This window comes from Primulina tabacum, chromosome 11, assembly GCF_025594145.1.
Source record: "Primulina tabacum isolate GXHZ01 chromosome 11, ASM2559414v2, whole genome shotgun sequence".
Classification (NCBI taxonomy): Eukaryota; Viridiplantae; Streptophyta; class Magnoliopsida; order Lamiales; family Gesneriaceae; genus Primulina; species Primulina tabacum.
Window position 1 is genome coordinate 9,095,964 of NC_134560.1, and position 13,264 is coordinate 9,109,227.

The window sequence follows — 13,264 nt, forward strand, 5'->3', positions numbered from 1 at the left end:
GGTTTTTGTCAATTTCTTGGTGATATGTTGATCTCCTGGTTTAGCAAAAAGCAGACTTCCATAGCCACGTCTACTGCAGAAGCTGAATATCTTGCTGCTGGAAGCTGTTGTTCTCAAATACTTTGGATACAGCAACAACTCAAAGACTATGGAGTTCAAGCCTCTGAATCACCAATATTTTGTGACAATACCAGTGCAATTGCTATATCACATAATCCAGTACTCCATTCCAGAACTAAGAACATTGATATCAGACTTCATTTTATCAGAGATCATGTGCAAAAGAAGAACATTCGTCTGGAATACATTCCTACTGATCAGCAATCAGCAGACATTTTTACAAAACCTCTGCCTGAGAATAAGTTTTCTTACTTTCGAAATACACTTGGATTAATAGATTTAACTTGATTATTTATCATCATCTGATATTATGGCTTAACTTTTCCTCTGTGATTATTCAGTTTTTTAATTTTGCAGAAGGTAAAAGCTGAACGATAGAAATAATCAGTAGACATAAAATTTCATTAAAAATAATAGAAGCGGGGGCGTACATTTCTCACTTCTTTTTTAACGTACTCCCTACAGAATGCCAACCAAGTAGTCAGTTCTCCGGTGGAGGTACGTAGAAACTCCTCTGAAAAAGCAATCTTTTTCAGAGTCTTTTGCTCTTTTAAGAGCATGAGAAGGTAGACGCCATCATCAGAGACGACGTCTGCACTATCAGCACTATGGAGACGTCGATAATATTTCTTCATCATTAACAACTCCTTGGTGGAAGATGCTCGCCCACTCTCGAAGGAGGACTTAAGCTCCTGGATTTTAGTCCAGGTAGCAAGTGTCTTCTTCATCACTTTGTCTTCTATTGCTTTCTTTCTTGCAGCGGTCACCTCCCTCATAAACTCATCAGCCAAATCAAGACTATTATATCTTGCCATTTCTCTTAAAGAATGATTATCTGGTTTACCCCATGTTCATATTTATAGATAAAAATCAGGCACCAAAGCTCGAGAAAGTCTTGACTACAATAGATATATATATGAAACATCCCATATCAAGCTATCATCGGTTCAGTTACCAAGTATTTTCATTTAATAATTGCACTAATTTAGGTAGAACTTTATTCTGATTTTCTGTGATTTTGTGTCAGATGCAGAAAATATTTTGTCTCATTAACAAAACAAGGCTTTCTTCAGTTTCCAGTAGAAGCTATCATAAGACGACTTAATTCCTTCTAAACTTAATCATTTATTCATTTTATTCTTCTAACATTGAGTTGTTTGCAGAAAGGAATAAAGGAACATCAAGTACTTCAACTGAAATTTTATTAGAAATTTTCCAGTACATTAAACAAAGCGAAAGTTACAGAAATCTCAAGACAATCGAAACGTCTTCTGAAATTCTAGACTAATCAAGCTCATGTCTTCAGTAATATCAGCATCTTGTAGTATTCTTGCAAAGTACTTCAGCAGAAGAAAGAGAGTTTTTTTTTTCGAAAAGAATCTAGCAAGCTTGGGTCTTGTCAGCACTAATGTATAATCAGATACTTTACAGGGCATTATAGATGATATTAGCATTATCGATCCACCAGCACTCTCTTATTGCATTAGCATGCTTCTGGAAGGGATCGATGCTACATATCAATCTCAATGAAAGAAAACAATCTTTTTAATTGTTAATATTACAACTCCAGGAGTATGATCCAAGGATCATTATGTGCAGAACGACTTTTTCCAACATCTTCGTAGAAATCGCAGCAAGCTGTCTTCTGAACATTCTTGCTTCTGCTTCCGGATCAGTTGTTACCTCTTCTTTCATTTGATTTTTATGTTTATTTAACCTTGTTTAACCCTTGCAGGTATTTATAGTGATATTCAAAGGAGATAAGGATTCTTGCGACTGTTCAAATTCAACGGTTTAAATTGAAAGATTGCCAAGAGTCGTTTAGTATTTAATATCCATTACTACTGCATTAATTGAGGGGGAACATCTTTATGGCATTTATATTAGAAACTGATTTGTCTTTTCGATAAAACAGTATACCTACCAGAAGTTGTTAAAGTGCTGCATTTGTTTCAGCATATTATCCACTTCCAGTAGATATTATCATAAAATGACAAATCAGCTTCTGTTTATTTAGCAACCGCCTCGGACAGCCCGCCAATTTTTCAAAATATTTTAAAATGAGTAGAGTAACTGACACTTTTGTCTCTCTCTCTTCTAACATATCGACACGTGTCCCTATGTTCACTGACGGCTGTATATTTTGCTTTAACCGTTGAATTTTTTTACTACGCTTTACGAACTCAGATTATTTCCTTGTCTCTACTGCTTTTTCGCATCTACTGCTAACATACTTCTATTCTCTTTCAAATTTAAAAATGGCCGCATCATATACGTTGTAATGCTTATCAGGTGAATTTTGCTTCTGTTCTCACTATTAAGGATGAGAATCTTGTCAAGATGTTCAAATCATTGAAAAAGTCCGGGCTTCGAATATTCTTGGAATCACCTGCTGTTATCTACAAGTCTGTTCTTCTGGATTTCTATGCCGAAGCAGAAGTTGTGGAAGGCAAGATTACCTATACACAGGGAGATGCATCGATTTCTATTGATGCTGCACTTCTGGGTTCCACTTTCTTCCTACCGATTTCTGGCCTTTCCGAGCTCTTGGACATTTCAAAGGAAGACATGTCCATCGCCTTGACAAATTTTTCAGCCACTGGAGAAGAACTTTCACCCTCTTGCTTCAAAAAGCTACTGAAGATTGAGTACCAGGTACTCGCTGATATAGTAGCAAAAGCCTTGTTAGTTAAGGCTGGAACCTTTGACAAACTAACAAAAGAAAAGGTTCAAGTGATGGTGGCCATCACATCAGAAAAGAAAGTAGATTGGGGACGTTTTCTGTTTCGCATCATGAAGGATATGGTTCTCAGGAAAAGTACTGGATTTGCTGTGCAAATCAGTAAGATGTTGAAAGATGCTGGTTTTCCTGGAACAGCAAAAGAGGATGGCTCTTCGGTAACAATGATTGATGCTGATAGCGTGCTTGCTTTAAGGCCAAAGCTAACCGTTGGTGAGTTTGTGGCCATTAAGAAGGAGATTGGAGAATCTCAAATTGAGGGGCAGAAGAAAATTAAACGAAAAAGGGTTGTGGTCTTGTCTGATTCTGACAAAACAGAATCTGGAGAATCAGCAGCACCCACTCAGCAAGCTTCACTGCCTCCCACCCCAGCTAAGAAGAAGCCTCGCACAACAATCCGCATCAAGAAAACAGCGGTTCTGTCTGAACTGGAGAATGTTCCTCTCCGCCAAGTTTTTTCATCTGTTGTTTCATCCACCAAAGCCAAACCGATTGAATCAGGGCCCTCACCTGCTCAAAGATTAAGACCAACTTCTGGTGTGGTCATTAGAGAATCTGCTACTGGTTCTTCTGCTTTTAAACAAGTAGTCCCTGTTACTTCTGAAAAAGGGAAAGAAAAGATTACTGAGTTGTCTCAGTCACCAGCGACAACATCAACCATTCAAACAGCAATAAATCTACATCTGGAAGAAGTTGAAATATCAACCAAAGAAGATATGAAATTTTTTGACGATTGGCTTAAGGTACGTGTCTACCACCCACTCACATTTTTGAAAACTACTGGTGTTTATGCTCAAACAGTAGAAAATGAGAAAAAGGTCTTTGATGCTGCCGGGACACGAAATGTGATAGAAGCTATAAATCGTCGCAATTACATTCTGGAAAAATTCAAAATGCAGAAGATGGACACTGTTCTGAAAACCTTAAAGTCAAATTTTGGCTATGCAAGTCCTACTGCTTTTCATGACCAGAATGTCATTCAAATTTTGTCGGAGCAGCTGACAATTCTTTCTGAACAAACTGCTAATAAGGAAAAGGCCTTTTCTCGCCTCCAAAGTTCAGTCTCACTTCTGTCTCCGCAATTTTAAAGAATCAGACAGTTGAGGAACCGACCAAAGCTTCTCCTGAAGTCAAGGTCTCTAGTACTCCTGCACCTCAAGAAGTTCCTACTCAATCATCCTCTCTGATTTTTGTTCATGATCTGGCATCGGTTGATGAGGTAATCGAATCGATTATGCCGACCCAAACAACACAAGATGAATTGCTTCAAGCTATTCCTACTACTACTGATCCTTCTCCAGAATCTGCTACTGCTACTGCAACTGCTGCTGCCAGTGCTACTGTTATGACTAGTGCTTCATCGTCTCTTCCAGCACTTGAGCATTTTTCAGAAGCTCACCAAGATGATATGGCAATTTTATTGCATACTTCACCCTCTGTTGTTGAGCCACAAGCTGTATATGTACCTGCTGCTGTTTTGCAGCAACCAGACGAAGGGCTAACAGAACAGTCTACTGCTTCAGAAGGACCTTCTGCTGAACCAGAACCAGCTGTTACGACTCAAGCAGAAGCTTGTACCATTCTCTATTCCTTCTTTGCAGTCTCCTGAGCGCGTTGCCCGAATGGAGGAAATTAAACAAAGATTGCAAGCAAGGACTCCTTCCGCAGCTATGGAACCATTTGATATAGAATTCCAAATTGATGCTCTTCAAAGGGATCTTGTAAATCTTTCAGACTTTGTCAAGCGGATATCTTATGAAAATGCCGCCGAATTTCATGATGCTCAATTCTTCCGAGAACCCATGTCTAAGGAAATACAGAACACTGCGGAATCTCTGAGTAAAATGCATGCTGAGACCATCGTCTTTCGACAGGCCATATCCAAAAGTTCCAGTCAGATCGCGCTTGCTCAATCTGATATATTTACCAGGATCACCGAGCATGATGAAATGTTTCGATCAATCTCCACCACCATGGACCTGATGGATGCCAAGATTGATTCTCAATCTCAAATGCTCACTGCTATTAATGATCGAGTTTCTAATCAGACTCCTTATCTGGAGATGCTGACAAATGGAATTCACAATTTATCTGGGAGAATGGATGAATTAATTGCTAGGGTTCTTCTTGATGATGCCAAAAAGGGGGAAGACGATAGAACTGGAGCAAGTAGCAGCATACCAACTGGAAGGAATCAAAATCTAGATGAAGCCATCTTCAGGGATATTGGAACAAACTAATTTTTCTTTTTTTTTAATTTTATATTTATGCTTTGTGTGATTTTCTCTGGATATAAATTGTTTTGATTATCTAATCTGTTCTTATCTCTATTTTACTAACACAGAACATCTAGGTTTTGGCATCACCACAAAGGAGGAAATTGTTAGAATTAAATTTATTGTGGAGATGCTAAGGCAAAATCAGTAGATGTTGGATTAAGTACAAAACCAGTAGAACCAGTAGATGTTGGATTAAGTTCAAAACCAGTAGAACCAGTAGATGTTGTAAACCAGAAGTACTTATATCGCGCTAAAACCTGCTTAAATAATTTCTTAGCTAAAACCAGAACTAGAAGGATACAAAATTCGAAATATACACTAACAGAATCTTGCGTATCTCAAAGTCTCTAAATATTACCGTTGATCTATTAACGTGATACCAGCATTTATTGCTTCATTAAATGCCATTAAATGCTATACAAGAACATTTAAGACGGTATACCATTTTTGGTATGAACTGCGACTGATTACTTTTGATGTATTCTGCAGGGTCCATTTTAAGCAATAAAGCTGAACCACCAAAAAGAAAAGAACCGTTCAGTTTTTTTTGAACGTTGAATAGAGCCTATATATGGAGATGAAGGATTTCGTGAAGTAGCACGCAGCATTGAACAAAAACCTGAATTGAAAAACATCATTCGAGCATTGTTAGAACTTTCAGTTATCTAAAGAGCTCAAACACTGAAAAAGCAGCACACACTTCATTGCATACTCTTGATCATTGAGATCATATTGTGCTAGCTATTTTTCGTTATATCTTCTCAAGCTATTCACTTCACTAATTCATTGATAGAAGAATTTGTAATTGGAAAAGAGTCTTTTCCAGAACTTAAGATCATTCAAGAAGTTGAGTTGTAAAGCTAAGAGTTTCAATAGGCGAAGGGTAAGTCCTGTTGAAGTGAGTGTGTACATTCGTTGTGCTGTATTCACCAAAGTCTTTTAGTGATACCTTCTGGAAACAGAAGAAGGGGAGACGTAGAAGATTCATCTTCGAACTTCCAGAAACAAACATTTGTGCTATCTACTGCTTTTCGCATCTATTATTTTTCACCCACTAACCAACAGATCGTTTTCCGCACATTATCTTGTGATCTGCTGGTCTTTATACTTGAACAAGAATCGTTAAAATCTCTAACAGGATTTTAGCACATCATTCGAAAGAATTTAATAAGTTGGTCATTGAGTTTATTCAACCCCTCCTTCTAAACTCAACCCGATCCTCAACACCTATAGTATAAATTGTTGCAAAGGAAAACCCAACCTACGCTGACTGGAGATCCCAAGAACTAGGTTAAATGGGACAACCTAATCGCACTGATTTGGTATATCACTGTGGGGGTTATCCCTAGCCATTCCTATTATGAAGCAGTGAATGTTGAGGATAAGCGTTCGGCTTTTAATGATTCTGATTCTAATGAGAAGAATATAGAATCACCATGTGAGAGAGAAGTGAGGCCGCTTCGAAGGAATTGTAAGGCTCAATTCTAGACCCTATCGCAGAACCAGGCGTGTGTTCATGGCCAAAACAAACACAATCATGAGAACTGAATAGTATCAGGAAGAGTCTTGTGTGAAGTATATCTTAATTTACACAAACGACAGAACAGTTCAAGGACATCATGTCTATTGGTCAGTAGTAAAGCAAATATATTTCATAAGGGAAGGTTCAAAGGGTAAGACCTACCTATCCTATGCAAGATTCAACTGTAAAACTTTGTCACCAAGATTTGTATCAATTTTCATTCATGTGGGGGATTGTTGGAAATTTTAATAAATTTAGAGGTTGAATAAAAAATTATGTCTCATGAATGTGAGAGTGTCTTTTGGCTCTCCACATTCTTGAGTTAATTGAAGAGTTTTGGCTCTTCATATTATTGAGTTAATGAGAAGATTAATTGAGTTAATTAATCTTGCATGACTCTTGGTGTGCATTTTGGGGCTTATAAATAGTGTGTTCATTTACTCATTTCAAACACATGAAAATTTTATCTCTTTCAAGTACTCTCTTGCATTACATATTGTTATCTTTCCATTTGGCCTCTGTTAAATCTCGATGATAAAGTAAAGGTACGTTTTCAGTTCGCCGTAGTAGTGTCTCGTGCTAAGTCACTGCTGGTTGTTCCGTTGTATCCTGGGAAACATACGTCCGCTGAAACCTCGAAGCACATACCGGAGAGGGCAAATCTGTTTTAAGGAAACTGTACACGCTACAGGCCTCGGTTTGGTTTTGCTTTCTTTTACACAATAATCTTACTGTAAACATCACACTTGTTTCGGTTATTGCTCTATCTCTACAAGTTCGTTTTTACGCTACTGTTTTTAGCAAATTTTCTAACTACTTACATTTTTGCCATTGTTTTTAATTTAATAATTTCAAAAAGTACTTTGCTTCACTAAGTTCGGTGAGACTATTTCCGCACTTATTCCAAAAGTTTTATTCTGCACTCAGCAGATCGAGATTAAATCATTGATGCTAACATCATTGTTGAGCACAATATAGTTTTCAACAAGAAAATTTATGAGGTATTTATTCGCTCTCCACTCTAAATACCGTAGCCGATCGTAATAGTTATTATGTTGACATCTGATATGGTATATTGTGGTACATATTAGAAAGTGACTAAATATGGTATGTCGATACCTGATATGGTATATTGTGGAATTATTAAGCATTAGATGCCAATACTTTTGGTATTAAAATATCATACTTTAGGCGGTTAGTTATTGAAATATATTTATTTAACAAATAATGAATGGATGTTTATTGTTTATGTAATTTGTTTTTTTAATTAATATTTTATTACAATAAGTAATTTCAAATAAATCTAATAAATTAATATATATATTTTAAATAAAAATATATTTGTATTTGTGGTAATAAAAATACATTATGACTTATACTACAAATTTAATATTTTAAATTTGTGTAATTATAATTTTTATAGATATTAATTTTTTCTATTAATTCTTTTAAAAATTAAGAGTATTAATAAATTTATTAAACAAAATAAAACATAATGAAGTCCAAACATTGTCAATTTACAATATAAAAAGATATTTTTTAAAGTAGCTTTAGGTAGATCCTTATAATCAAATTTGACCTTAAAAAATAAGTTAATTAATTAAAATAGCATTCTAAGTATGTCAAATTCCGAACATGTCTTTGCATAAAAATATGTTAATTATTATTTTTACTTTCTCCATATTATTTTGCATGAACTTAACCATAAATTAGAATATTATAGGTTATATTAAATTGATCAATTTTATAGCGTAACTATACACTATTTCATTATAAACACTTATAATTTTTTTTTTCAAAAATGATTAAATATTTTAATATTTCATATGTATTAAGCACACTAATATTAACTAATTTGTCATATTAAATACAATTTTGTATATTTTAAAAATATAATTATATTTAAATAATAACACTGATTTTTTTAAATAAAAACACAAACTTCTGTTTATTATTATTACAATTATTATTGTTATTTTATGATTATTATGATTAAAAATATAATATTCAACAAAATCATAATTATTAGTACAATGCAAGCCAACAACATTATAATTCTAATAATACAACTATTATTTATATAACTGTCATTATTATTATACCACAATTATAAAAAAAAATGATTGAAATTACCTATTCAAAAGTGGTCATATCAATATTAAAACATGAAATAAATTAAAATTGTTATAAAAAATATTATAAAAAACAAAATAATTTCAACATTCACAAAAATTTAATAAATATCTTACACGTAAATTAGAAAAAAACAAACTACGAGGAAAAAGAAATGCTGAAACCGCAATAATTTAGAAAATGTTTGTTGCTTGAGGAAACACTAAAACAATTTTTTCCGTAATTCTAAATTACACATCACAATATTAAAAAAACAAAACAAATATTTTAAAATAAAATTATTTTAATAATAAGAAAAATATATAATTACCTGCATGCACGTATATTATAACAAAAAAGAACCAACATTGCTTCCTCAAAAGAAAAACATAAATTATTTCAATGCAACGAATTAAGCTCCCCAACACTGCTTCCTCATAAGAGCAACGTAAATTATTTCAATGAAACGAATTAAGCTCCGCAATTTATAGCAGAAAAATGCCATAAATTTGGGTGAATCCGGAACAGATGGCAGTCAGCTCCGGAATCAAAAGATTTCTTCTATTTTTTTAAAATAAAAAATTATATTTAAAATTTAATAGATAAAATATACTGGATTGTAATAGATTCATAAATGTTTTCGAATTAATATAAGTTTATATATTTTTTTTCTTTTTATATTATTTAAAGAAAATAACCTATTTACGTAATATGTTTATTGTTCTCATTATCCAATAAGTCTATCGGTAATGCGGGCAGCTGCATTATATCTTTGTAATCTGAAATAATGTCACAATTATACTCTAAAAAAAATTATGTTAAATTTGAGATTGAAATTTTGGTTTAAAAATAAAATAACGTTTTTAGAAAATAAAATTTTCAATTTAAACAACGGTTTAACCCAAAAATTAAACAAAATAAACAGCATATGTTTGTTTGCGGATTGTGAAAAGAGAGGATAAAGAAAAACATAAAAAATAGGAATACAAACTTTTTTTATGATTGAAGTTGGACCAAAGAATACACCTTTTGAAGAATATTTTATTGGGTAAATTGCCTCTGAGAAAATTTTTATTCACTCGCTGATAAAAAAAAAATTATATATTCCTTGAGCCCAAATATCATCTACAAGTGAAAATATGTACAAAATATGTACTGATAGAATAAAATATTCGAATTATATGTATTTTATATTTCATCTCTCAAAAACTGAATCCAATCATGATTTGTACCTAATTTGAGTCACTCGATACTATAAATATATAAATCAATACGTTAATTTAATATTTTTTATTTGAAATTTCTTAAATTAGTACTCAAACATATATAGTAAATATTCATATAAATAAATTTAATCTAATTTTATATTCAAGATCTTATTTTTTATATGTGATTCAGAATAATTAATATTCAAATATAATACATTAATATTAAATTTTCAATGTTTCGTACCTTTTTTTTTATCCTTGGAAAGACATTTGGGCCTAAAAAGAGTATTTTTTTTGTTTTAATGAAAAAGTGCAGAAATATTTTTTTACGGGAGTTTAGGGTTGGATATTTAAAGACAATTTACCCATATTTTATAGATTTCCAAGTAATATATTTCTATGCTATTTATAATCACAGATTCATATGTAATATATATATCATAAAGCATTGAGAAATTTAAATATATTATCTATGATTTAAAATATCTAGAAATTTATTATGAAGCTAACAAAAATTATAAAAACAATAAAAAATTATATTAGTTAAATAACTATTCTAATTACTAATTAACAATTATTGATTACACCACAAAAAAATACCATATATATAATTTACATTACAATTAAATGTGTCAGTAACTCATACCCAATTTTTTTTTTTATTTTTTTTACATTAAAACTATATGTCGTTATATTTGATATGTAAATTATCGTACTAACACAATAATACATGAATCAAACTATCCAAGTAAAGGTCACAAACCAAACCCTATGACATGCTAGGTCGGGCAAGTGTCGTAGAAAGAATAGAACATATGATCATTGATCAAATACTTACTTATCCAACCAAATTTAACATCATTTTCGGATCTCATGCCTATCTTTTAGCATATTATTTTATTAAATATAAATATGTAAGTCTATATTACACCTTAAATGACATATCTAATTGATTTTTATTTTTTTTATATTAAAAAGATATCAAAATTTGATAAACACCAATAACCACAAAATCAATCTCCCTCCTATACACAATCACTCTTCACTCAAGAAACCTCAAAACATAGGTTTTAAATTCTTCGACACGAATTATAAAACATTATTAATCCTCAAAAAAAAAAAAAATTACATTTTATGATAAATATTTTCACAATGCACACAACAAATACAAAAATCAAAGATTGGAACTGGATGGAGAGATGCCTTTGTACTTTCTTTTTCTTGTGGTTTCAAAAATCGAATCACTTTCGGTTGCAGGTGATTTGTTCATGAAATGACGTAATTGATCAAATTTCTTATGAAATTACCATTTACCAACCTTGATTATGTGTGATTATCATTGAGAATTGGTCTGTTCATCGTCTCGGCTATCTGTAGTTTGAGCCTGATTCTGCTGCTCAAGATGTTCAGAATTCATATTCAAGTTGTTTCTTGAATATGAGTTTAATGCTGCTAAGATTCCTAGATTTGATTCCGCTGAAACCCCTAATCCCAGATGCTGAGATGGTTGAAGCATCGATCCTAATTGCAGCGGGCTCGATCGTCCGCTTTGAAACTCCAGATTCCCCGAATAATTGTACCTCGGCATGAAATGCAGCGGGGTTTGCAGGGCGTTTCCGCCGCCCTGTGCGGTGGGGAAAGGCCAGATCTGGGTCGTCTCCGATGGGGCTCCTGACGCCGTCGGGGAAGAGGACGTTGGGTTTCGAGAATCATCGCCGCCTCCGGCTGATGCCGTGAGGGGGAGCATCCAGAATGTGCTGCCGGTGGTGCCGCTGCTTGGGGAAGGTGTTACAGCCCACATGGCGGTGGTGGGGATCATGTTAGTGTGTCTGATTATACTTCCCGGAGAATGCCCAGCGGCGGCAGCCACCGCCACTTCTTGTGTTTTCTGTGCTTGCATTACTTGTGAACTGTTTTTTGATTTGAATTGTTTGTGTGGAGGCGAGCTGGGGCCTTCACCGTGTGAATCGATGGCTCCTTCTTTGAACAAATCTTCCCTGTATCTCTTCTGCAAGTAATTCTCCGTTGCTTGCTGAACTGCGCCGCCGCTTTCGCCGCCTGCAGATTCCGAATTTTGAGCTGCTTGTAAGAGATGGGAGCTCTGCTGCTGGTGATGAAATCCTAACATCTGTGAGAAACTCTCTTCGTAAGGGTGATGAGCTAACCCCAGCGCGCTATGAAAAGAATGGGGCATGCATTTTGACGGAGGAGCCGAGTGGGTGGAGCCGCTGCTCCTGAGAGAGATGTTAAGAGTGGAAAAATTCGCCGGGATTGTCCCAGTGCCGGTGGCGGCTAAGATGGCCGGTTCCGCCTGCTGGAGGAGCCACTCAATCGTTTCACCATCCGATTTGTGACCCAATTCTTTTGTCAACTGAAAAACCCGAGCAGCACAAGCCGCAGGCATGCGGATGCGCCGGCCGCGCCCGTCGACTTTGGTGTGGCGGTCTTTGGTAGGTTTCTTGGCTGGCGGTAGAGTCCCTTGTTCTGCCGGTTGTACCTGCTGCCGCCGATGTTGTTCTTGGTGGGCTGATTTATTGGATGCTGGATCGTCAATTAGGTCTTCTGATCTGGTCGCGAATTGCTAAGGAGGCGTCCACCGGCTGCGTCGACTGGGATTGACCACCGCCGCTGTCCGCCGCCGCGGGAGTTGTTGGGGCTGTGGAATTAGCTCCAAGTAGACCACTACCTGGTGTACTGAGGGCGGAGAAGGAAGCCAGGTACGGTGGCGTCGGCCACCCATGAAGGCGGTGGACAAGGTGTGGCGGAGAAAGGAGGTGGTGGGAGGAGGAGGAGGAGGAGGTGGCGGCGGCGGGATTGGCGGTGGTGGGTTGTTTCTTATTAGCTTGTGTTGACTCATTGATTTCCATGGGGGATATAAAGGTGAGAGTATAAAATTATGCTGGTGGGTTCAATTTTCCTTGCTTCCTTTTACTTTGTCTTGCGATCGGTCATTCGTTACAATTTTAAAACTCATTTTCATATAATAATAAAACCCATTTTTCAATTTATTTTATTTATTATTTTCTATTAGTCTTTCCTTTTCTTTTTCTCTTTTAAGATGATGATATAATTTGATGTCTCATCATCTGATCAGGTATAACTCGAACTCATACTTAAATTTTGGACTCCTGACCCATTTCTGACAAACGTAGGGTAGTTCAGGGTAGACCTCATATTCTATCTTATAAATACTAGGTTGGTTTATTCATTCACTATATTAATTTTGAACAGTCTTTTTATCTGCTTGAGCTTCCGAAGGACTACGCCGAGGCATCTTCCGGGC

General features: G+C 35.1%; 1 protein-coding gene across 1 annotated transcript; it reads right to left on the reverse strand.

Moving 5' to 3' along the window:
- Positions 1-10,851: 10,851 nt before the first annotated feature.
- LOC142518871 (transcription factor TCP8-like) lies at positions 10,852-12,931 on the reverse strand. The gene is given in 2 exon segments (XM_075621695.1): positions 10,852-12,556; positions 12,558-12,931. Coding segments are annotated over 2 exon segments (1,530 nt in total). The 5' UTR covers positions 12,849-12,931; the 3' UTR covers positions 10,852-11,317.
- Between the last annotated feature and the right edge of the window lie 333 nt (positions 12,932-13,264).